The sequence below is a fragment of the Ostrea edulis genome, chromosome 5 (genome assembly GCF_947568905.1).
Source record: "Ostrea edulis chromosome 5, xbOstEdul1.1, whole genome shotgun sequence".
Lineage (NCBI taxonomy): Eukaryota > Metazoa > Mollusca > Bivalvia > Ostreida > Ostreidae > Ostrea > Ostrea edulis.
Window position 1 is genome coordinate 91,449,387 of NC_079168.1, and position 26,289 is coordinate 91,475,675.

Consider the following 26,289-nt stretch of genomic DNA (forward strand, 5'->3'; position numbering starts at 1 on the left):
TTAAGCCCTTTATGGTCTTGCCAAACTATGTAAGATCTTGTTGTCAGTAACCAAGAAATCAATGAACTCTAGACTGTATATATACTGTATCTTCTATACTATACATGTACCTCATTCCATATCTACACGTAACACTATACCTCATTCCCTATCTACACATAACACTATACCTCATTCCCTATATACACGTAACACAATACCTCATACCATATCTACACGTAACACTATACCTCATTCCCTATCTACACGTAACACTATACCTCATACCATATCTACACGTAACACTATACCTCATTCCCTATCTATGCGTAACACTATACCTCATTCCATATCTACACGTAACACTATACCTCATTCCCTATCTACACGTAACACTATACCTCATACCCTATCTACACGTAACACTATACCTCATTCCCTATCTATACGTAACACTATACCTCATACCCTATCTACACGTAACACTATACCTCATTCCATATCTACACGTAACACTATACCTCATACTATATCTACACGTAACACTATACCTCGTACCATATCTACACGTAACATTATACCTCATACCATATCTACACATAACACAATACCTCATTCCCTATCTACACGTAACACTATACCTCATTCCCTATCTACACGTAACACTATACCTCATTCCATATCTACACATAACACTATACCTCATTCCCTATCTACACGTAACACTATACCTCATTCCCTATCTACACGTAACACTATACCTCATTCCCTATCTACACGTAACACTATACCTCATACCATATCTACACGTAACACTATACCTCATTCCCTATCTACACGTAACACTATACCTCATTCCATATCTACACATAACACTATACCTCATTCCCTATCTACACGTAACACTATACCTCATTCCCTATCTACACATAACACTATACCTCATTCCCTATCTACACATAACACTATACCTCATTCCATATCTACACATAACACTATACCTCATTCCATATCTACACGTAACACTATACCTCATTCCATATCTACACGTAACACTATACCTCATTCCATATCTACACGTAACACTATACCTCATACCATATCTACACGTAACACTATACCTCATACCATATCTACACGTAACATTATACCTCATACCATATCTACACATAACACAATACCTCATTCCCTATCTACACGTAACACTATACCTCATTCCCTATCTACACGTAACATTATACCTCATTCCCTATCTACACGTAACACTATACCTCATTCCATATCTACACATAACACTATACCTCATTCCCTATCTACACGTAACACTATACCTCATACCATATCTACACGTAACACTATACCTCATTCCCTATCTACACGTAACACTATACCTCATACCATATCTACACGTAACACTATACCTCATTCCCTATCTACACGTAACACTATACCTCATACCATATCTACACGTAACACTATACCTCATACCATATCTACACCTAACACTATACCTCATTCCATATCTACACGTAATACTATACCTCATACCCTATCTACACGTAACACTATACCTCATTCCCTATCTACATGTAACACTATACCTCATTCCCTATCTACACGTAACACTATAACCTCATACCATATCTACACATAACACTACCTCATTCCCTATCTACACGTAACACTACCTCATTCCATATCTACACGTAACACTACCTCATTCCCTATCTACACGTAACACTATACCTCATTCCATATCTACACGTAACACTATACCTCATTCCATATCTACACATAACACTATACCTCATTCCATATCTACACGTAACACTATACCTCATTCCCTATCTACACGTAACACTATACCTCATTCCCTATCTACACGTAACACTATACCTCATTCCATATCTACACGTAACACTATACCTCATTCCCTATCTACATGTAACACTATACCTCATACCATATCTACACGTAACACTATACCTCATACCATATCTACACGTAACACTATACCTCATACCATATCTACACGTAACACTATACCTCATTCCCTATCTACATGTAACACTATACCTCATACCATATCTACACGTAACATTATACCTCATACCCTATCTACACGTAACACTATACCTCATTCCCTATCTACACGTAACACTATACCTCATACCATATCTACATGTAACACTATACCTCATTCCCTATCTACACGTAACACTATACCTCATACCATATCTACATGTAACACTATACCTCATTCCCTATCTACACGTAACACTATACCTCATTCCATATCTACACGTAACACTATACCTCATTTCCTATCTACACGTAACACTATACCTCATTCCCTATCTACACGTAACACTATACCTCATTCATTTCAAGACCAGTTGAGCTACAATCTCATCAAAGACTTCTGGTTATAAGGTTGTTACATATATCAAAGGGTTTTTATTTGTAGATCTGGTCTCCTAAATATTACTATTCCTCTGGAAATGACATTATATTTAGAAAATGAGGAGGATTTCCTTCCCTGGAGCTCTGCTATATCGGCGCTGACCTATATCAAGCAAAGGATAGAGGATAGGGAGGCAGTCACTCTTCTGAAGGTTAGGAAATTAGGTCAAGGTGATTAGCTGAATTTAATGCATTTATGTACATGCTGAAATGATACAGAATTTGATGCTAATTTGATTGATTTACAAAAATAAGTTTGCTGAAATCATTGCAGAAATATGTATTGAAATTGATGAAAAAGCAACTGAAAAGACTTGGATGGAAAAGTGAAGGAAAGTATTTGACAAAGTAAGACAAAATTATTTTCTGATTACTTCATTAATGGTTGATGGTAATGTAACCCACTATGTGTTGATGAAATAAACAACAGTATCGTTTTGAGTTCATGTTTATATGTGACTATGATGAATCCATTTATGTCTCGATCCATTCATGAACACAGATGATTACATAAGATACAGAATAAATTAAATGCCCTGTAACCAACAGAAAGACGCGTCACATCAGAAAATGATATTCAAGCACTTTAATCAAAATTCTGTAAGGTGATCCATCAAACTGATTTTAAATCAGTGTTATTTCTAGAAACCTTTTTCGCTGATTCTTTTTACTCTTCTCTACAGAAGGAATGTAACTAAGAAATATTCTGGTCTTGTTTGAAGCAATTTATTTGTTTTATTTCAGACGACTTCGTTCCTTGCTAATAAATGTAGCAGTAGATTATGGCGACCCAAACATTGTGAAGGAAGCCAAGGATCGATTTAAGAAGTGGATGCTAAACACAGAAAAGTATCTAATCGGTCATCACTGCTTTCTAATTCTTTTTAAATGTGGTATGAAGTATCTTTGGAACAAGTGGGACTTAAATTGTAAACTTCAGGACTCCTTCACCCCTCAGGCCTTAGGGGCAGGGCAAAAACTGCCAAAAATTGACGAATTTTCGGGCCTCTTCTTTTCTATGACTGCTCATCTGTAAAAAAAGAAATGAAATGCATAGTCATATAGAACAAGAAGACCTCTACCATTGTAAATTTCATGATCCCCAGGATAGAAGTTCTGACTCCAGGGTGGGACCAAATTTGGCATATAGTGTTTATGTCTAAAACTTGAAAATAACATCTTTAATGCTATTGATGCGAAATTGAAACTATAAATGGATAAAAGGAGTAGGTAGCTCTCGACCAAAATTGTACATTTTCATGATCCCCGGGGTAGAGGTTTCTGACTCCAGGGCTGAACCAAACTTGGGATGTAGTGTTTATGAGTAAAAGATTTATGTAGCATCTTCTTTAATGCTATTGATACTAAATTGAAACTAAATGGATATTTAGAAGAAGCAGGTAACAGGGTGGGTCCAAAAGTGATTAAGATGGCTCATTACAACAAAATTAAATTTGGCTTGTTAAAGCACCTCGTGCAAAGTATGATTTCACCATCAAAAGAGTGATACAAGTTCTTAATTATTAGTTCCCTACTGGTGGAGCAGAAAGGGGCTTTAGGTTTGCACTTTGTCTGTCTGTCTGTAATATCGCCAATTCAGTTTTCCACACTTTTTTTGTAACTTGCAGATATTCATTTGATATTTGGTACATTGCTTTACCATGGCAAGTTACAGATCAATGTGGAATTTTGTTCCTGTCCATTAATTTTTTTTTATCAAGTTATTACCTCTTGACTTCTAAAATTAATGCAAATACTCAGTTTTCTACACTTTTTTTGTGGGATTGAAATTAACTTTTTTCACTGGTAGCAAATTTTAGCTAGTGGATTATTTTCCAACTAGCAAAATTGAACTTTTACTAGCATTTTTCAATCGATTGCATTTTTACAGGAATTTAAGAAAACAAGCTTGTCTCTATATCAAAATATAGGGAAAATCTTTTAAAAAGTGTAAAAATAAAAATAAGATTAAGAGTTCTTTCATTTACAATTTGATGAATTATTAGACAACATACAGGTATCATTGGTCCATGGTGAGGGTCATAGGGTACACTTGTGTGGCGTCCTCACAGTCCAGAGATCTACCACCTACATGTATATAAAACATCATGTGGTTTGAAATCTTGAGGACTGCTAGTGTCATTTACTTCAAACTATATATCTAAAAAATTCTAGTTGAAGAAAAAACCCTGGAAACTGGAAGTGTTTGACTATAGACTACAGCAGGGCACTGCCTGAAGCAGTGATACTAACACTTCCATGTGTTGAGCAAACACGGACGAGATCAACATGCCTGTTATTATATCCCCGCGAACGAAGTTCAGGGGGGTATATAGGAATCTATCTGTCTGTCTGTCTGTGCAGATTCATGTCCGGGCCATAACTTCATTGGATTCGTATCCGGGCCATAACTTCTTTGTTCTTTGCCATAGACATACCATATTTGACACATGAGTGTATCACCATGAGACAATGTGTCAGGTACCTTCATGACCTCTATATGACCTTGAACTTTGACCTCAAGGTCAAAATTGATTTTAGAGTTTTGACATAGTCCTACCATAAGACATGGGTATATCACCATGAGACTATGTGTCATGTACATTCATGACTTCTTTATGACCTTGACCTTTGATCTCAAGGTCAAAAGTATAGGTTTATACCATGGATTTGTGTTTGGACTATATCTTCCATTTTCTTCTACAAAGGCATACCATATTTTTACACTCGGGAAAGAGGTAATTTATACCTATTAACAACACCCTTTGGGAGATTGATGTAAGTGGGGGGTATTCTTAGTGAGCATTGCTTACAGTACCTCTTGTGTAATTCAGACGTCTCTGAGACGCCCGAAATATGCTTGAAGTACTGACTGAGATGATCTTGATCTTAGTTATTCATTCAATCCACGTTTACTTTTTCAATATTTTTATAATCATTCGTAAAGCATTTCTATGCACAAGACAAAATTATTGTAAACTTCAAAGTACAGCCAATAAACCGAGGAAATCTGGAAAAAAAAGATAAGGGTTTTTTCACTTGCAAAAAATTGCGATCACTTGTGATTTTTCACTCGCACTTTCAATTTTCAACTCGCATTTAGCAAGTATTTCCCCTTAATTTTGTTGCCTTTTATTCATTTGATATTTGGTGAAGGGCTTTACCATGATACTGTAAGTTAGAGATAAAGTTTGAATTTGTTTCGGTCCAATTTATTTTTTTGCTAAGTTATGACCCTTGTACTTGAAAATTAATGTAAATACTCAGGTTTCCACACTTTTTTCATCATGCTTGCAGATATTTACAAGTGTATTTGAATGCTTGGTTCTTATTATTCTTCCGCTTCTTCTTCTAAACCGCTGCGGTGGCCGAGAGGTTAGAGCGTTCGCTCCGCATGCGGAAGGCCGGGGTTTACATCCCGGCCACGACATACCTAAGTCATTAAAACGTAGTGACAGTTCCATCGCCAAACACTCGGCATCAGATGCGAATGTCACTGGTCTTCGGAGATTACCTCAAAAACGGATGTCCCGTGTCACAGAAGGTGTGGCATGCTAAAGAACCCTCACTGCTCAATGGTCGTAAGCGCCGAGCATAGGCCTAAATTTGAAGCCCTTCACTGGTCTTGGTGACGTCTCCCTATGAGTGAAAAATTCTCGAGCGAGACGTTAAGCAAGATACAATCAATCAATCTTCTTCTTCCGCTTCTTTCTCGCACCTAAAACTGTTCGACACCATTCTCTGTTACCAGTGGATGAAAGTAATAGATATTCAAGGATATGATAGGCTAATGTATCTAGATGTGCAGAAATATTTTTGTTTTCAGATTGAAGGGGGTTAGGGTACATTTTGGGGGGATCAAATGGGGGTGGGGTTTAACATAGAACTCTATAGGGAAAAAATTAATTCCAAAATTGTATAGATATAACTTGACAAATATGATAGATAGAGTATTGGGGTCTTCAGAAATGAATAGAGAATGACAGAGCCTACAAATTAGTGTCAAGGTCAAGTGACTCCAGTAACATTGACCTCTGACCATGAACATAAAAATTGGTATAACTTTGAAACCAGGACTAATAGTGACATGGAATCTTCAGAAATGGCAAGAGGATGACAGGAACTACAAACAAATATCAAGGTCTGGTATTACTTAAGAACCTGGTCTGATAGAAATGATGAAAAAAATTATGAGATCTACAAATTGGTATCAAGGGCAAGTGACCTCTGACCCTAAACATAAGTATGGTATAACTTTAGAACTGGGACTGGTAGAGACATGGAATGTTCAGAAATGATAAAAGGGTGTAGTGACCTACAAACTAGTATCCCCATTGACCTTGATTATAAAGATTTGTATAACTTTAGAATCAGGACTGATAGAGACATGGTGTTATAAAAAATGATGAGAGGATGTTGGTACCTACAAACTAGGATCACGGTCAGGTGACACCAGTTTTACTGAAGAAGAAAAATGGGGATTTTCTGAAAAATTTCAAATCAAAGCCTTTGTAATCTAAATTTTTTTAATGAAGTTAAAATTGACATGGATTTTGTCAAGGGAGGAAAATAGTAGAACTCAGAAAAAGCCACTTTTATACAGTCAATACTTTGTTTGGGAGACTTTATAATCGGTAGATTATAATCATATCTTGTTGGTACATTGCTTCATCATGACAATAAGTTACAGATTTGTTCCTGTCCATTGATTTTTATGTTTCCCAGAAAGGGACATTGTTTTAGTGTGAATTCTTCTTTCACTTCTCATCCAAAGTTTGTCTGGGCCATAACTTTTTTATACGCCCATCTTTAGATGGGACGTATTATGGTACTGCGATGTCTGTACATACGTCTGTCCATCTGTCTGTTCAGGGTTTTCTCTTTATAACTTCATTTCCCTTTCACATATCATGCTGAAACTTGCTGTGTAGCTTCTTTGTGGGTCACTCTAGATCATACTGCAATTTTGATCCATTTCAACCTTTTTTCCAGGAGTTTTGCCCCTTTATTTGGAAATAATTATTATATGGAGGGTACATAATTTGTCTGCCCTAATCCTCCCACAGTTTTCAAGTGAGAGCCTTCTTATTTTGTGGAGTGTTTGTATGGATATTGAAGATGTGCATGTGGGATGGATTTTGATTTTCTACAATTTTTGAGAAAATTACAGGTTGTTGAACTTAGTCTATTTGGAAATTAATATACTATGGAGGGTACATAATTTGTCTGCCCAACTCCTCCCACAATTTTCAAGTGAGGACCTTCTTATTTTGTGGAGTGTTTGTATGGGTATTGAAGATGTGCATCTGGGGAAGGATTTTGATTTTCTTCCATTTTTGAAAAAAATTACAGGTTGTTGAACTTGGTCCATTTTGAGGAAATCTCGATTTTTAAGCTAAGACCCTTTGTTCATATGAAAGTTTGTCACAGCCTCATGATGGCTGATACTACCTAGTTATACAAATTATAGCACAAGAAAAACACCCTATGTAAGCATTTCACGGGCGTATTATGTACCATTTGCGGTACTCTTGTTGTCTTTTGACATAGGTCTTTTGACATTGGTATGCTGGTATACCATGAGAAGACAGTGTGTGGCGTGCAATGTTTGATTACCTTTGACCTTGACCTTTTATACAAAGGTCTAATAATAGAATTTTGGGGGCATTTTTTTGTCCAGATCATAACTTTTTTGTCTTTTGACATAGGCATTTGTTATGTGGGTATGCCATGATTTGGTATGTGGGTATGCCATGATTTGGTATGTGGGTATGCCATGATAAGACTGTGTCACGTGTCATTTTTAATTACCTTTGACATCGACCTTTTATGTAAAGGTGAAATAATTATGGTCTAATATCATATATTTACATTGTTTCCATTTTAGCATTGATTCAGAATTACAAGACAGAATCTTTGATGCTGGTATTAAATACGGATCAGAGAAAGAATGGACATTTGTGAAGAATCAGTACTTAATTGTTAAGGTGCCTACAGAGAGAGTTCAATTGATGAAAGCTCTAGCAAAATCCACCGACAACTCTCTCCTAGCTAGGTAAGGCAATATTGTTATGAAATACTGAAGACAATTCATATCTCACCTTAGCTGAAAGCTAAAATAAGCTTTTCCAATCAAAAGCTTCATCTGTCTGTAAAATTTTTCTATTTTTTTTTTACTTTCTTCTTTTCAAGAATTACAAAGCCAAATTCAACCAAACTTGATATTTTTTGGTTACAATAATGTGGATTTTTAATCATAATCACGAGTTATTACTTTTGACAGGTATCTTCAGTACGCATTGGACAGTCGAATTATTAAACAGCAGGATGTAAACACGGTAATAAGCTACGTGGGTGGGAATATAGATGGACGACTACTGACTTGGAGATTTGTGCAAAGAAATTGGTCAAAGCTAATGAAATGGTATGATTGAATGAAAATTTATGTATAATCTGAAAAATGCCTAGTGCACTTTTTGGATCATGTGAACTTGAAGGCTCTAGGGAAAATATGATTGGATGCTTCAAAGATCTTCTCAAAAACTATTGAACCAGTATAAAAGCTTCTTTATGTAATGAAAATTTAAATTTGTTCTGAGCATGGGCCCCAAGGGCAGGATTTGGCCGCAATAGGGGTTTACAGTTTTATATAGTGTCAGTCTCAGTATCATTCTTTAACAAACCTTCTTCTGAAAAGCAACAAGAGTATAATATGTTAAACTGTTAGTATCCCTTTGTAATATAAATCTTAAAGGTTAGTTCACACCATGACCTCCAGGCTAGAATGGGGGGTCAAAATTCTACATAGGAATTTATTAGAAAATTCTTAAAAATCATAAGAGGAGGAGGAAAAAATATGTCAATATGCAAGCAATTCCTCGTGTGGTGTAGATTCAGATTTGTTACTTATGGCTCCTGGGGCCACAATAGAGGTTGAAAGTTACTTTGGAATACATAGGAAACATATTTTAATTTTTATATGCCCGTCTTTAGACGAGTTGTATTATAGTACAGCAATGTCTGTACATACATGCGTCCTTTTTCTGTCACATATCAAGCAGGCATCTTACCGTTTGGCAGATTGGGAACATTTTGCTTTTAAAATTATGATTTTGAATCTTGGTAATTAAAGTTTTCGTCAATGTTAATATTGGTTTCTTCTGTAAATTGTATTGTATTGAAAGTATTGAATCGTGGCATAGGTATTGCGATATGCATCGTATCGTGAAGGGTGCATATTGTTTCAGCCATACAAATTAACTCCTCCCACAATTTTCAAGTGAGGACCATCTTGTTTTACAGAGTGTTTCTATGGATATTAAAGATGTGAATGTGGCAAGGATTTTAATTTCCTTCAATATTTGAGAAAATTACAGGTTGTTGAACTTAGTCTGTTTCTGGGAAATATTACAAAGAGAGTACATGATTTCAATTGAGGACCTTATTATTTTACAGAGTATTTGTATGGGTATGAAAGATGTGCATGTGGCAAGGATTTTGATTTTCTTCAATTTTTAAGAAAATGGAGTATTTGTAAATAACTTGAAGATGTGCATAGTGCAAGGATTTTGATTCTCAACAATTTTTTATTTTCTTTGACATTTTGAATATTTACAGGTTGTTGAACTGGGTTGAATTTGGGGGCAATATTTGACACACAAAACTCATGGTTTGTCTACCTATCTCCTGTCACAGTTTTAAGTCAAAGACCCATTATTCATATTATACAAAGAAAGTGTGTCATAGCCTGATGATGGCTGACACTACCGGAAGCAGAGTTCTACAAATTATGGTTTAAGAAAAACATTCTATGTAAGCATTTTCATGGGTGTATTAAGTACCATTTGTGATACTCTTGTTTTAAACAATAAGGGTACAATTTATCAAATAAATAGTATCCTCATGTACTGTATGAAAGGCAAAGATAACAGTGATCAATCTCATATGTTGTGTAAATTCAAATTTATTCAAACCATGACCCCTAGGCCTTAATAGGGATATTTTTTATTTAAGTCACCTTTAAAGTCACTTGGGGAACCATTTTGATTGGTAATTGTCCATCATCTGTTTATATTTGAATATAATCAACTTTTTCTTTAAAAGTATATGACGATTTTTCATCAAATTTAGTACGAAACATCTTTAGGATACGTAAAATCTAAATTGTTAATTTCATGGTTATAGTACCCCTGGGACTTGAGGGGTCAAAACCTTAAAAATGGATGCAATCTGTTTCTTCACTTGGGGTACCGAGCAGATTGCTTGTATAAGGGCTGTTGAGAAAGTATTGAGACATTTCCTTTAAATATATGAACTTAATTAAAAAAAAGAATCCAGTTCATGAAATTCACTAAGATTTAATCAAGAACACCTCAAGCAAATTTGCCAAATTTTTAGTTAATTGCATCTTAAAATAAATCATGCTGCAAACTTGAAAATATATAAATAACCCAAAGCAGGTATTAAACAGTGACTGTAATACAACATGTTTTTCACAATAAATACTCTGTTTTAACAGACACATTTCTCATGCTACCCACTTTTCATGTACATCTTTGCACCAGTTATTATCCAGGGATCCAACAGCATTTAAAGTAGTACATGTAGTTTGTTTTGATTCTCTGAAGTCTCAGAATTGAATGCTGTACGTACCACTCTAATGTAGACAGCCTGACACGTGCCATTTTTCAACGACTCTAAGACTGCAGATAACTGTCTCAACGACTCTAAGACTACAGATAACTGTCCCAACGACTCTAAGACTGCAGATAACTGTCTCACTGACTCTGAGACTGCAGATAGCTGTCTCAACGACTCTAAGAATGCAGATAACTGTCTCAACAACTCTAAGAATGCAGATAACTGTCTCAATGACTCTAAGACTGTAGATAAATGTGTCAACAACTCTAAGACTGCAGATAACTGTCTCAACGACTCTAAGACTGCAGATAACTGTCTCAATGACTCTAAGACTGCAGATAACTGTCTCAACAACTCTAAGACTGCAGATAACTGTCTCAACGACTCTTAAGACTGCAGATAACTGTCTCAACGACTCTAAGACTGTAGATAACTGTCTCAACAACTCTAAGACTGTAGATAACTGTCTCAACGACTCTAAGACTGTAGATAAATGTCTCAACAACTCTAAGACTGCAGATAACTGTCTCAACGACTCTAATACTGCAGATAACTGTCTCAATGACTCTAAGACTGTAGATAAATGTCTCAACGACTCTAAGACTGCAGATAACTGTCTCAACGACTCTAATACTGCAGATAACTGTCTCAACGACTCCAAGACTGTAGATATCTGTCTCACTGACTCTAAGACTGTAGATAAATGTCTCAACGACTCTAAGACTGTAGATAACTGTCTCAACGACTCTTAAGACTGCAGATAACTGTCTCAACGACTCTAAGACTGTAGATAACTGTCTCAACAACTCTAAGACTGCAGATAACTGTCTCAACGACTCTAAGACTGCAGATAACTGTCTCAACGACTCTAAGACTGCAGATAACTGTCTCAATGACTCTAAGACTGTAGATATCTGTCTCACTGACTCTAAGACTGTAGATAAATGTCTCAACGACTCTAAGACTGCAGATAACTGTCTCAACGACTCTAAGACTGCAGATAACTGTCTCAACGACTCTAAGACTGCAGATAACTGTCTCAATGACTCTAAGACTGTAGATATCTGTCTCACTGACTCTAAGACTGTAGATAAATGTCTCAACGACTCTAAGACTGCAGATAACTGTCTCAACGACTCTAAGACTGCAGATAACTGTCTCAACGACTCTAAGAATGCAGATAACTGTCTCAACGACTCTAAGACTGCAGATAACTGTCTCAACGACTCTAAGACTGCAGATAACTGTCTCACTGACTCTAAGACTGCAGATAACTGTCTCAACAACTCTAAGACTGTAGATAAATGTCTCAACGACTCTAAGAATGCAGATAACTGTCTCAACGACTCTAAGACTGCAGATAAATGACAACTGCCCGGCTCTTTTGTTTTCACTCTGGTATAATATTTTAGCAGTTTAAGCCAGTGATAAACTAAAGCCCTTGACACTTTTCATCCACACTGTTTTTGTTTTAGGAATTCTTTAGTTCTACCAAGCTCCAAACAGAATTTGATATATGACCACTGCTCTGTCGTCAAATTTCAATGTCCCATCATAGATTTTTATAGCTTGATAACAAATGTTAACAATTTCTGTATTTTGTCATTGAAAGTCTACCCAATTTTTTTTTTTTTTTTTTACAATATCACAAATACAATGATACTGAAAAATTACATATAAAATTTGAATTCTTTTCCCACTTTCTTTGGAAATACAGAGACTTGGTCCACAGCTTGTATCTGATTTCAAGACTGTTCTGAGTACTCATACCTTCCACACATAAATATACTGTTTTGAGAAAATGATGAATTATATCTGAAATAGATTTTTATTTTATTCATTGTTGGTACATGTATCTGTTTAACGTGTCTACCAATTTTTACTCAAAAACGTAGATTAGAAAATAAAATAAAGTGTCATTTTAACAGAATCTGTCCTTTATTAAGAATAATGGACAGAAATTGTCAACTTTTTGGACACCTAAGGTAAGTTTTTTACTACAAATCTTCTCCTTCATTCCTGAATATATAGCAAAAACATGAAGTTCATAGCAACAGCCCCTGCGAACAATTAATGTTTAGATGTCATAGAGGAGTCAAAATTTCCGTCCCTCACACTTTGCATCGAGGAAACAACATTGTAATATAGAAACATTAGAAACTCATACTTGGCATAAATGTGGCTCGTAATAATGTAATGTGTAATGATCCATCTCAAAATTGAAGCCCCATTCTGTTCTCAGGATTTGAAAGGTACACTCATTGCACCATCAACATGCAGCACCTCCCCATTATGTACTTGTAACGTTCTTGTATAATGTATTACTCTGGTCACCATTAAAGCCCATTGGCTAGAACAGGTCCATTGTTCATAATGAATAAATATTTCTTAAGCTCGATTATGAGATCTAAAGATTGCTATGAGATCCAACAGCAATATAATAATAATATTATGATTTGTGAAAATTATATGCAAGCAGTCTGAGACATATTGTGAATACCAGGACTTGGCTTAATTGTTGCTGAGTTTCAATAAGATCTCTGTATGAGTAAGGCGGCTCAAAGGAGTAGTGTGGCCCCTGGGCCTCTTACAGGTGTTTAGCATCGTTAGTGTGGCCCCTGGGCCCCCTACAGGCATGTACCATTGTTAGTGTGGCCCCTGGGCCCCTTACAGGTGTGAATCATCCGTTTTAAAAAGGGGGGTGTCAGTCGGAGGAAAAGCTGACTCAACATTTCTCTAAAATCCTCGACAAAAAAAGATGATGATAAAATAAAAGAACTAAAACATGTTCTTCTGCCCAAACTTCAAAATCGTAAGGGGGATTATTATAGGAGTAAATGAAGGAGAGGGAGGAATGTAATAAATGAAATGTTTCAGAAAGAAGCACATGTCATAAATATGACTGATTCACTTAGCGTTTCAAGAGATTATGATGACCTTATAAAATGAAGTTAATCTTTATGTTACATATAGATTGAGGAATATAATGAATGTTATTATTCCAGGTTTGGAGATGGACCTTTCATGCTCCATGATATTATAGTGAGTAGTGCGGGTGAATTCTCGACGCAGTTTGATCTTGAAGAGGTAATATATGTACTGGATTGTATGAAATTGGATTCTACGAACTGAAATAACATGTAGATATATATTTGTGGAAATGACAGTAGAAGTATGCATGTTTTGCTGGGCTGGATGGAGTGCTGCTGGTCATCTATTAGTTTTCATTGTGTACTGTTTTTAGCTCATCCGATCAAAAGGCTCAAGTGAGCTTTTTTATGTTGGTGTTGTAAACTTTTCATAATTTCAATTTCTTCTCCACAAAACCATTGAACAATTTCAACCAAACTTGGCACAGATTTTCCTGGTTGAAGGGGATTCAAGTTTGTTCAGATAAAGGGTCATCTCCCCTTACAAGGGGAGGGGGTATTAAGAAAAGGCAAGAAAAAGGATGGGTCATTTAAATATTTTCTTCTTGGCAAAATGAAGATTCATGTTTTTCCAATATGGATCTGGGTCAGAATAGGTACTCCGTGCTTGTCGTAAGAGGCGACTAAATGGGGCGGTCCTTCAGATGAGACCGCGAAAACTGATGTCCCATATCACAGCAGGTGTAGCACGATTAAGATCCCTCCCTCCTCAAAGGCCTTAAGCGCTGAGCATAGGCCTAAATTTTGCAGCCCTTTACTGGCAATGCTGATGTCTTCATATGAGTGAAATATTCTCGAGAGGGACGTTAAACAACATACCATCAATCCAAATCATCCCCCAGGGGTAGGGTAGGGCTACAATAGGGGATTTAAGTTTTACATAGGAAAAATATCTGTAAAATCTTATTCTCAAGAACAGCATGGTCATGGTTAGTTATATCTAAAATATGCAAGCACCTGCCTCTGGTAGTGCATATTTAAGTTTGTTCTAATCATGGCCCCCTGGGGGTAGGGTTGGGCCACATTAGGGGAACAGCAAGGCCATGATTGGTTATTTTGATTTGTAAGCACCCTCCGGTAGTTGTTACATAAGTTTACTAATGCGCTTTCAAGTGAGCTTTCCTGATGGATTTCTGCCACAATTTAAATGTGATATTCAAATCATGACCCAGGGTAGAGAGGGGCCATAATAGGACCCCCAGGGCAGAGAGGGGCCATAATAGGTGGACCCCCAGGATAGAGAGGGGTCATGATAGGACCTCCAGGGCAGAGAGGGGCCATAATAGGTGATCAAAGTTTTAGTTGGGAATACATGTATATAAGGAAGAATATCATTTAAAATTAAATTTAAAAACAACAACAACCATAAGGTCATGATTAGTGATACTGTTAAGCAAGCATCCTGCTCAGATAGTGCAGATTCAAATGCGTTCAATCAATGCCCATGGACTTTAGGCAGGAACACAATATGAGATCTAAGTTTTAGTTGGGAATATATAGGGAAAATATCTTTCTCCAGAACCACAATAGAATCATTATTTTGCAAAAATTCCCATGGTGTGTGGTTTTAAAAATTATTTATTTTTCAAATTATGAAGCCTGGGGTTAGAGTTGAAATAAAATTGTGAATCAAATTTTACAGAATACATGTACATGTATACAAGAAGCAAAAATTTTCTTTTCTGTAACAGCAAGGGTCAATGTAAGTCATGTATACAAGAAGCAAAAAAAAAATTCTGTAACAGCAAGGCCCAGTGTTTGTCATATTGATATTGAAGCACCCCCATGTTGTGTGAATTCAGAGACCCTGTAGCATTAGGGTGGGGCCACAATATGAGGTCACAATTTTTCATGGGAATAAAGAGGGGGTGGGGGTCTTTTGAAAATCCTTTGAAGAACACCAGGTCTAAGGTTATACCAGTGAGCATTGTAGTCCATGGGCAAAATAAAGTGAATAAATGATGGTGTACTAATGCAAACATGTTGTTTTATGTTGACCAATCATCATTTACATCTCTCAGATATGTTATCATCTGTCTGTGTAAACAACGATCTCCATTATATATACATGTATATATATATATATATCATGTATATAACCAACAGTAACACTCCATCTCATCTTGTAGTATTCTATATGATATTCATTACTTGAATATTTAATTAATGCTTAGATCCAAAATGAAGTGATGATGGTAAATAGTTAATATGAATACACATTCACCACAGGTTCAGAAATTTTTCCAAGAACATGATGCAGGCCCAGGATCTCGAGCTGTGCAGACTGTGCTGGAAGACATTGAGATGAACATCCAATGGCTCGAGCAGAATGCAGAAACTGTGACAAAATGGCTGCAAACGAATACTCAATAGGAATTCTGGCTTGGTCAACATTTAAAACTTTAGTGAAATGCATTGTTTGCCTAGTGGAATTATTCTTTGAATTCAAAATACAGTAACATGCATTTGCAATAATTTTTGGGTAATATTGTCCCTGACAGGGTAGGGTTATATGAAGTTGCTTTTAATTTGGACGAGTCCAAATACTTGGTATTGCGCAATACAGAATAACGAACGAGAACTCCAAATGTAGTTACTTTCCTAATTTGAAAGTTCGGCATCAAAAAACTTCAGCTAATTCTTTTCATATGGATTACTGTAAAAGTGGTTATTTACACGTGGGGAAATTTTCACTTATCACGTGGTCATTTAATGTAATTTATTCTGAGATCTGTTGTGTTCTTCATGCTGTGTAATGTGATTGCGATATTATTTGGTAAAGGTGTACTAACTGCTCAAAACAGAATGTGTATTGGCAGTATCATAAAAGTGGGACAGCTTAATTAATGTGATTGGTGTGTGTGTGTTATTTGTTGTAAGCCAATTACCTAGTTTGTAAGCTCAGGCCTGGGGTTTATAAAACTATTACCGTACTCATACTCAAACTCAGTCATGTTTGTTTTGAGTAGAACTCAAGCAAGCTTCGAAACATACTCGAAAAATCTTGAGCACGATTTAGAACACAGAGTTTGAGTATGAAAACGTGCTCAAAAAAGTTTTATAACCTCCAGGCCTGTTTTACCAATCAGAAACTTCTAGTAATTGAACCAACTGTATCTATCATACTTTTTGATCATGAGAGATTTTGATTTCATGCACATGTGCAATCAATGGGTGAGGGTAACTTAAACAATTTTTATGGTGGAACAAATTTGAAGAAGAGTGGGTAACTGTTTCTATTTTGTAATCATTCTAACTTAAGGATTAAGTGTAGGAAATATGTTTTGTATATTAATTGTTTAGTTTACATTCAAGAATTGTTCACTCCTGTAGAGATTTTTGGAGTATGTTGTAATTTGCCATCTTTGGGAACTCTTGATCCCTGAACTCATCTTGTTTTCACTGGATTAACCTTTTTTTCCTGTAGAATTACTTATTTGCGTGGTTTGAGAAAAAAGTTTTGATTTGATCGATAAAGTTATCATACAGGATATTGGTACCCCCAAATATTTTGTAAAACTATTTGTAAATGTTTTGATATTGTAAAAAATCCATATTTACCCCAAAAAAGTTCCTTATGAAACCACCTTTATTTTTGCATTATTCAGAAATCTTTACTTGAGAATTCAATGGAAAAATCTTTTTACTGGTGTGTTTCATGTATCAATGACCGATTTACATTATTGTTGGATCAAATAACAGAAAATCTCCCGTAAACACAGCAAAATCCTACTTCATTTAATGCAGCCAAAATCTTGGTTATCCATGTCACCTTAAAACAAAGTTTTTAAAATGCTGTATTTACATGGGGTTCTCTATTATTTGATCATGAATACGTGAAAAGCACCAATAAAAAGATGTTTTCCCATTGAATTTTCAAGTAAAGATATCTGAATAATGCAAAAATAAAGATGGTTTTATAAGGAACTTGGGTAAATATGGATTTTCTAAGGAATTCAATATTTAGGTGTGTTTTTGTGGTATCTTATGTTCTTGAAGATGTACCACAACAACAACAAAGATTAGACCCAATGAATAATAGATATTTTACAGTAGTTCATTCATGAAACTTCATGTATTTGATCATAGTCAATCATACATGAGTATTGTGCCATATTTATAGTGAAAACAGATAATTTTTTTTTTAAATTATGAACACAGATTCAACTGCAATAGAGTTTATTTTGAGAATACAAAATGAAATCACTAATACTATTTATCTGACTTTCATTTGATCTACAACTGTCATACAAAAATCATTTTCAACTGTTATAGAATTTTATTCAATGCAAAATGATGTGTACTAATTAGAAATTTGAGCAATGATTGAACTAATTTTAATGCAAGAATCATTCATTTTGATTTTGTGAAAGTTTATACAATTTTCTGACAATTCGTGAAGTACTGGGATATCTTTTTGATAGAAATTAGCTTCAATAACACTCGGAGGAATTCATGAAACATGTACAAATGTAACGGGTAAATCCCTCATTTTTTAGATTGCAATATTATCAATACACGACGACTTCTCAATCTCCACAATTATACTCGACTTAATCGCAACCAGGTGACGTTTGTTCAACTTTACAAGTTCAATGTTATTATTTTTGTAATCATGATTAGATATTTTTACATTTCTATTTATTTGTTTATAGTCTATAGATTTATTTTTGTCTATTTAGGTTTTTCTTTCATCAGATTAATTTCCATGCAATTTTCAATCAATATAATATTTTTAGCTTTATTTTCAAAATCACAATCAAGGTGTCTGCTATTTGGTTTATATATTGTTATATATGAGGAGATTTGTTTTACATCACATTCCCCATCATAAACATTCATATTGAGTAATTAAAGCAAACTTTTGATTACCATGCTTAATAACTTATCAAATGCTACTATGTGCACGTATTTACATATATTTGAGGTAATCGATCCCGAAAGAACGTGAAAAAATTTATATATTTATTGCCTTTTGTCTCTTAATAGAGCTAGATGTATGGTTTAAAATGTAAAGTTTTGATATGTAATGAGAATCCAATATTTTCCTGAAATGTGAAATTCCACTTTTGTCACGTTGAATCTCTTGTTATATGTTGTCTTGTTTATTGTGTTGGCGATGTTACACATTGATATAATTAAAAACAACCACACATGCCTTGTGTTTATAACTGTAGGTACACAGGGGAATAAATCCTCTCTTCGTATTTTCAGAGGCACGAAGCTAATGCTATCAGTCACATTATTAATTCTTGTGATTTCAGATGCAGGCCTCAAGTTCTAAGACAGCTTCAGGGCGTATTGATAATTATGGTGTTCGTGTCTGTTAGCTTTTTCGTGTCCGACTTAATAATTTAACTACAAGAAGGCCAAGAATCATCAAACTTTGTCAGCTGATACATCCCAGGTAGATGGTGTGTCGCACTTTAAAGTTAGGTCACTGTGACCATTTAGGTGATGTGGTCAGTTGGCAAAACCCTGTCCAGCTCATAACAAGTCGGAATTATTTGACTTAGAATCATCAAACTTGGTCAGTTAATGCATCTTGGGGAGGAAGGTGTATTGCACCCTACATTAAGTCATGTTGACCTGTAATTAAGATGATCCGTACAAATCTGATTAAAACAAGAAATAAACATTTTCAGAGATTGATTGATTGTATATTGTTTAATGCCCCTCTCGAGAATTTTTCACACTGCCGGAGAAGGGCTGCAAAATTTAGGTTATGCACTGCGCTTACGGACTTTGAGTAGGGAGGGTAGCATAAACAGACGTCGCACGGATAAAAATAATTGTCACATAATGCTGTCTGTTGATAAAAGTCGGGGCTCCAGCAATTGGTGTATGAAGCGTATAAAACACATAAGAGCTGCACAATTACTGGGCATTACCGTCGGAATAACAGACAAGTAATGGGTTAAACGTATAATCAGGAGTCCAAAATCTGTATAGCTAAAAAAAAGGGGCGCAATGCCAATTTAATGTTAGAATAGTCCAACTGGGTTTTTTTTAAGTGTCGAGGAGTCCGGATTCACTTGTTGGACATTCTGAATCTGGATGATATGGCTGTCATCACAGTTTTCAAGATGGCTTCTTCTCCAGAACCACTGGGCCAATTTCAACAAAACTTGGCAAAAAGCATCCTTAAGTAAAAGGGCTTTTAAGTTCGTAACATTGACTCAGAATTAACTACCGAACTGTGTAACATTGACTCAGAAAGTAACTATCACATTGTGTAGCACTGACTCAGAATTAACTATCACACTCGGTGTAACATTGACTCAGAAAGTAACTATCACACTGTGTAACACTGACTCAGAAAGTAACTATCACACTGTGTAACACTGACTCAGAATTAACTATCACACTGTGTAACACTGACTCAGAATTAACTATCACACTGTATAACACTGACTCAGAAAGTAACTATCACACTGTGTAACACTGACTCAGAATTAACTATCACACTGTATAACACTGACTCAGAAAGTAACTATCACACTGTATAACACTGACTCAGATAGTAACTATCACACTGTGTAACACTGACTCAGAAAGTAACTATCACACTGTATAACACTGACTCAGATAGTAACTATCACACTGTGTAACACTGACTCAGAAAGTAACTATCACACTGTGTAACACTGACTCAGAATTAACTATCACACTGTATAACACTGACTCAGAATTAACTATCACACTGTGTAACACTGACTCAGAAAGTAACTATCACACTGTGTAACATTGACTCAGAAAGTAACTATCACACTGTGTAACACTGACTCAGAATTAACTATCACACTGTATAACACTGACTCAGAAAGTAACTATCACACTGTATAACACTGACTCAGATAGTAACTATCACACTGTGTAACACTGACTCAGAAAGTAACTATCACACTGTATAACACTGACTCAGATAGTAACTATCACACTGTGTAACACTGACTCAGAAAGTAACTATCACACTGTGTAACACTGACTCAGAATTAACTATCACACTGTATAACACTGACTCAGAATTAACTATCACACTGTGTAACACTGACTCAGAAAGTAACTATCACACTGTGTAACATTGACTCAGAAAGTAACTATCACACTGTATAACACTGACTCAGAAAGTAACTATCACACTGTATAACACTGACTCAGAAAGTAACTATCACACTGTATAACATTAACTCAGAAAGTAACTATCACACTGTATAACACTGACTCAGAAAGTAACTATCACACTGTGTAACACTGACTCAGAATTAACTATCACATTGTGTAACATTAACTCAGAAAGTAACTATCACACTGTGTAACATTGACTCAGAATTAACTATCACATTGTGTAACATTGACTCAGAAAGTAACTATCACATTGTGTAACACTGACTCAGAAAGTAACTATCAAACTGTGTAACACTGACTCAAAAATAACTATCACACTGTGTAACATTGACTCAGAAAGTAACTATCACACTGTGTAACATTGACTCAGAAAGTAACTATCACACTGTGTAACACTGACTCAGAAAGTAACTATCACACTATGTAACACTGACTCAGAATTAACTATCACACTGTGTAACACTGACTCAGAAAGTAACTATCACACTGTGTAACATTGACTCAGAAAGTAACTATCACACTGTGTAACACGGACTCAGAAAGTAACTATCACACTGTGTAACACTGACTCAGAATTAACTATCACACTGTGTAACACTGACTCAGAAAGTAACTATATCCATATTTAATATTGAAATATTCTCGAGAGGGACGTTAAACAACAATTAATCAATAAATCAACCGTAAGATTGACTCGGAATTGAAAAGCACACTCCATAACATTGACTCGGAAAGTACTCGAGGTTTTATAAATAGAATAAAAACAATGCACCTCACGGATTACATTTAAACAAAAGCACAATATACGTATTCCGTATTACATATTTTTCAAAACACTATTTATCATTTATTTCTTTTAAATATTTATTGCTCATCTTAAAAACAGTCATTTCCTTTTTTCTTCATGGATAAAAAGCACTAATGTATTCAATTTGATATATACATGCAAAGGAGGGGGGTATATAAGCAGATAGAAAATAAAGAGGGTGGTAGACAAGGGTACATGTAGGTATGACTTTCATACAGGAAGAACAGCAAGTAGTTCTGCATACAATAAGTTGTTTACATTAGTTATCAATTGCACGAAATTTTACTTCAAAAGCTAGTTGCAGGAAAACTCTTTGTGAAATAGAATTCTGGGGGAGAAAAAAAAACAAAACAAAAAAACACCACTATCAATCAGGAAGAATGTGACACGTGGAGAACTTACATTTTTAAGTATGTTATAAAATGTGAATAATCTCCTCATCAAAATAGCTTTGTCGTCAGTGAACGTGACAAGGATAAATCCCATGCTTCGTTTTCTGCACTGTGGGTAATCTTTAGGGAAATATATTTTGGACATATGTTTCTGCATCTGAATCACGCATTCCACTTATCTTTGCCTTTTGTGTGTAACAGGAAAGGGGGAAATGTAACGGACCAGACCGGGATTCGAACCCGGGCCCCCTGAATCTCTAGTCAGGCACTCTACCAACTGAGCTATATGGCCACCAGCGATCGCATGCGGCTGACCGCTACATTCCTCCTTCCTTAAATGTCTTCACACTTGAAGACATCAACCCAGGATCTTTATTCCCTGGCAGGCATTTTCACCTGTCAGTTCCAGTGGCTGGTCTACGGCACCAAATGTAACAGGAAGTGGGGAAATGCAACGGACCAGACCGGGATTCGAACCCGGGCCCCCTGAATCTCTAGTCAGGTGCTCTACCAACTGAGCTATATGGCCACCGGCGATCGAATCCGGCTGACCGCTACCACAGGTGCTTGGCTTCAGGACACCCCCCCCTCCCCTCCGAATAAGCTACATGAGTAAAAAATACCCTCACTGGTGGTAAACCAGTTTTTAGAAAAATACCCTCACTGGTGGTAAACCAGTTTTTAGAAAAATACCCTCACTGGTGGTAAACCAGTTTTTAGAAAAATACCCTCACTGGTGGTAAACCAGTAACTATATCCATATTTAATAATGGCATAGTGGTTAACCAGTGAGGGTATTTTTCTAAAGGGGCTTATTTTGAATTATTTTGGACTTTAGCCTAAAGTTTAGGGGTATGCACGACGTTGTCAACATGTATTAGAAATGTTTTCAACAAAAAAATAATTAAGTCAACTCATGTAGCTTATTCGGAAGGGGGGGGGGGGGGTCCTGAACCCAAGCACCTGTGGCCGCTACATGTGTCATGTGTGCATGTAATCGTGGCTTCCTTTATTAAGGTGTGTTGCATTCTTTGTGCTCCACAGTAGACTTTTTTAGTAGAGACTTTTTATGCCATTATGAAATTTCATAGAGAAGGTTTACAAAGTACTGACGAAAAATCAACACAATGGCTACCATTTAGTCAGAACGCTGGCATCACTAGATGGGGATTTTCAGTATCGCAAACAATGATTAGTAGAATTTTGTCCAATCACGCAGATTTTTACCGTGGGTATTTTTCATATGATAAGTACATTTGCATTTGGTAAATAGTAATTGTGTATTAGGCGTTCAAGCTGTGACAGTATAGCAGTGACAATTGAGCCGTACAAGTCTTCAACGACAATTAATTACCTCTTCTTCTTTTTTTTAGAAATATAAAACTACTAAGTGACAAATTGAGTTGCCTAGGAATCTTGCTTCTCTATCTTTAGCAGTACTTGTTCTATATATATATATCTAAACATTTCTAATAAGCACAAATTGCTTTGAAAATTTCCGCCCTCTCGATAGGTAATTGAACACAGTAATTTGTCGATATAATGACGGTTTAACCTATTAATGAATCCTATTCATCAATACGAGTATATATATACAGACCGACATCCAAGTATATAATCATCACAGGACGGGAAGACACAACAACTATCGCCTAGTAGGGGTCATATTTCAACATTGAAAGAATGCCCCAAATATACAAAAAGGTTTTCTGTGCAGTCCATATTTAGGTGGAGGTCATATTTCAACATTGAAAAATGAATCCACATTAATATACAAAATGTTTCTCGAGTACAGCGATTCCCACGTGTCGCTTAACCGGCGACATAAAAACGAACATTTGTAATGACTTATTTGGCAAATACGCAGTCTCTTTTAATTCCAATATAGTAATCTCACTACTATCGATTAGAGTTCATGTTCTATGGCCTTTAAAAATTTGCATGAACATAAACTAAAATTTTCTATTTGAAAATAATCATAGAAATGTTGGTAATTATTATGATTTCTTGTAATATCTTTATAAATTACTTTCTTTATAAATCAATAGGCACAATAAAAAGTCCAATAGATAAAATGTTATTTGTACATGTGTTTGTTGAATGATGCGCACATTGTCAATTATGTAACGTCATGTGGACGTTAAAAACGTCTATTATCATTTCTACTTTACGCCTTTTCAAAAGTCCATAGAACACTACAAACTGATCCCACTTTGATGAATTATACATTTTTCAAAATTTCAAATATCATATTTTGAAATTAGAGAAGAAAATCAATTTATAGAGCAAAGTCGATTTTGGTTCTTCGTGGCTCTAGCCCTTTGTATTGTGGGAGTAGGAAAAATGTTAGAATATGGAAAATCGCCCAAAGTGAAGGCAAACAGTCGCAAAATTTCAAATTCCAGTGCCATGGGCCATGTTCCCGAAATATGGAGATTAATGCATAAGGGATAAGCATTCGATCCTTGTGTGTAAGGGATTTTGAAGGGACGAATTACCTGTTTTCAGCATGATTTAGGTCAGATTATTTAATCCAAGGTATATCAAGGCCAGATTAATTATTCATTTTAAACAGCGGCTTCGTCGTCAACTTTATCACGCATAGAAAAAGAATGTGAATTATGAATACGATTTACGCATTGTGTTGTGTGATTATTAGTTGACTTTACGACAACATTAGAAGCAAATCAAAAATTAGGATGGGGAGGGGGGGTACATGTATTTCATCATTGTCTAAAATAATAAGTTAAGGGAAGTATGGTGTCCTCTCCCAGAAAAGTTCGGGATATCAGGTGTGGCAGTTCTACCATCAATTTTGGTTTTCAAAAGCGTTATTTTACCTCTTTTCAGCAAAATTTTCCTACGGAGAGGGATCCAACTCACGGACCCCCTCCCCCTCCCCCCTCCTCTGGATCAGCCACTGTACCAGTAATACTGATGCAAAAAAGAGCAACCCGAATGAGCAAATACTATATATACTGGTATTATGAATCATCATCTTAGTCTAAATTCGCTGGTAATTAAGATTTCGGACAAACTCGGAATATCATGCCATATTGAAACTTTTAAACAATGTGTCTTCTGAATCTAGCAGACCCCATTGGTCAGAGTCATTAATACCCGGAAATACTTATAACTCAAATCGCTTTCATACTTGAACAAGTGGAAATTCAGGCAATGAAATCCGATTTGTTAATTAGACAGAACTCAAAACAGTGTCCGGCTGTCGTGGTGGGATTGGTCCGTTACGAGTCCGTCATTGATGTGATTCACATTGTTTCCGTAGTTTGGACAAAAGCTAAGTCGATTTGCAATAAATGATTATCATTTGATAGAACACTTTTACACATGTAACAATCTTCAAAGCTTGAAATGCTCAAAAATATATATTACTAGTACTGTTTTATGCTTGAAAGAAAGTAAGGATTTTGCTAAACAAACTAATTTTCTATCAATCATTTTCAGCGCAGTTTATAAAAAGGTGTAATCGTGTCTTTTCGACACGGTGTACATGAGGAAATTATTCTCCTTTCCCACTTTTAAAAATATTGTCAATTGTATTTATGAATGGTATAGTCATTCGCATTATCCAGGTTATTCACGCAAGCTTCCTCTTTCTGCGGCAAATTCTGAACACGGAAAACGAATGCGAGAGTGAGGACACGAGCAACCTACTGCGGGGCCGACACGTGTTATCAAATACGAAAAACGGCGAGGTTTCCTCTCGTCTTAAATCCTATAGGCTGTCATTTCAACATGGAACAGAATATTTGCTAATGTTGATGCTACTAAGTGTAGATACCAATTTAAAGTATTCTGTTGTATATTGGAAATTATTTACAAGTTAACATTTATTCAATGAGGTACTACATGGTTAAATATATCCTCTGTGAAACAGGAATTTTTTTTTTTAATCTTGCTAATTCGAACAAGTCAAACTTCACAGATT

The 26,289-nt window shown here is 35.7% G+C and overlaps 1 protein-coding gene across 1 annotated transcript in view; it reads left to right on the plus strand.

Annotated features, from left to right (window-relative positions):
- Positions 1 to 19,168, plus strand: part of LOC125650584 (endoplasmic reticulum aminopeptidase 1-like) — a 48,662-nt gene extending 29,494 nt beyond the window's left edge. Inside the window, exons 13-19 of the mRNA XM_048878992.2 lie at positions 2,447 to 2,594; positions 2,717 to 2,790; positions 3,187 to 3,291; positions 8,330 to 8,497; positions 8,726 to 8,866; positions 14,088 to 14,169; positions 16,242 to 19,168. Of these exons, the coding sequence (XP_048734949.2) occupies positions 2,447 to 2,594; positions 2,717 to 2,790; positions 3,187 to 3,291; positions 8,330 to 8,497; positions 8,726 to 8,866; positions 14,088 to 14,169; positions 16,242 to 16,385 (862 nt within the window). The 3' untranslated portion in view covers positions 16,386 to 19,168. The remainder of the gene's footprint in view (positions 1 to 2,446; positions 2,595 to 2,716; positions 2,791 to 3,186; positions 3,292 to 8,329; positions 8,498 to 8,725; positions 8,867 to 14,087; positions 14,170 to 16,241) is intronic.
- Positions 19,169 to 26,289: the final 7,121 nt, after the last annotated feature.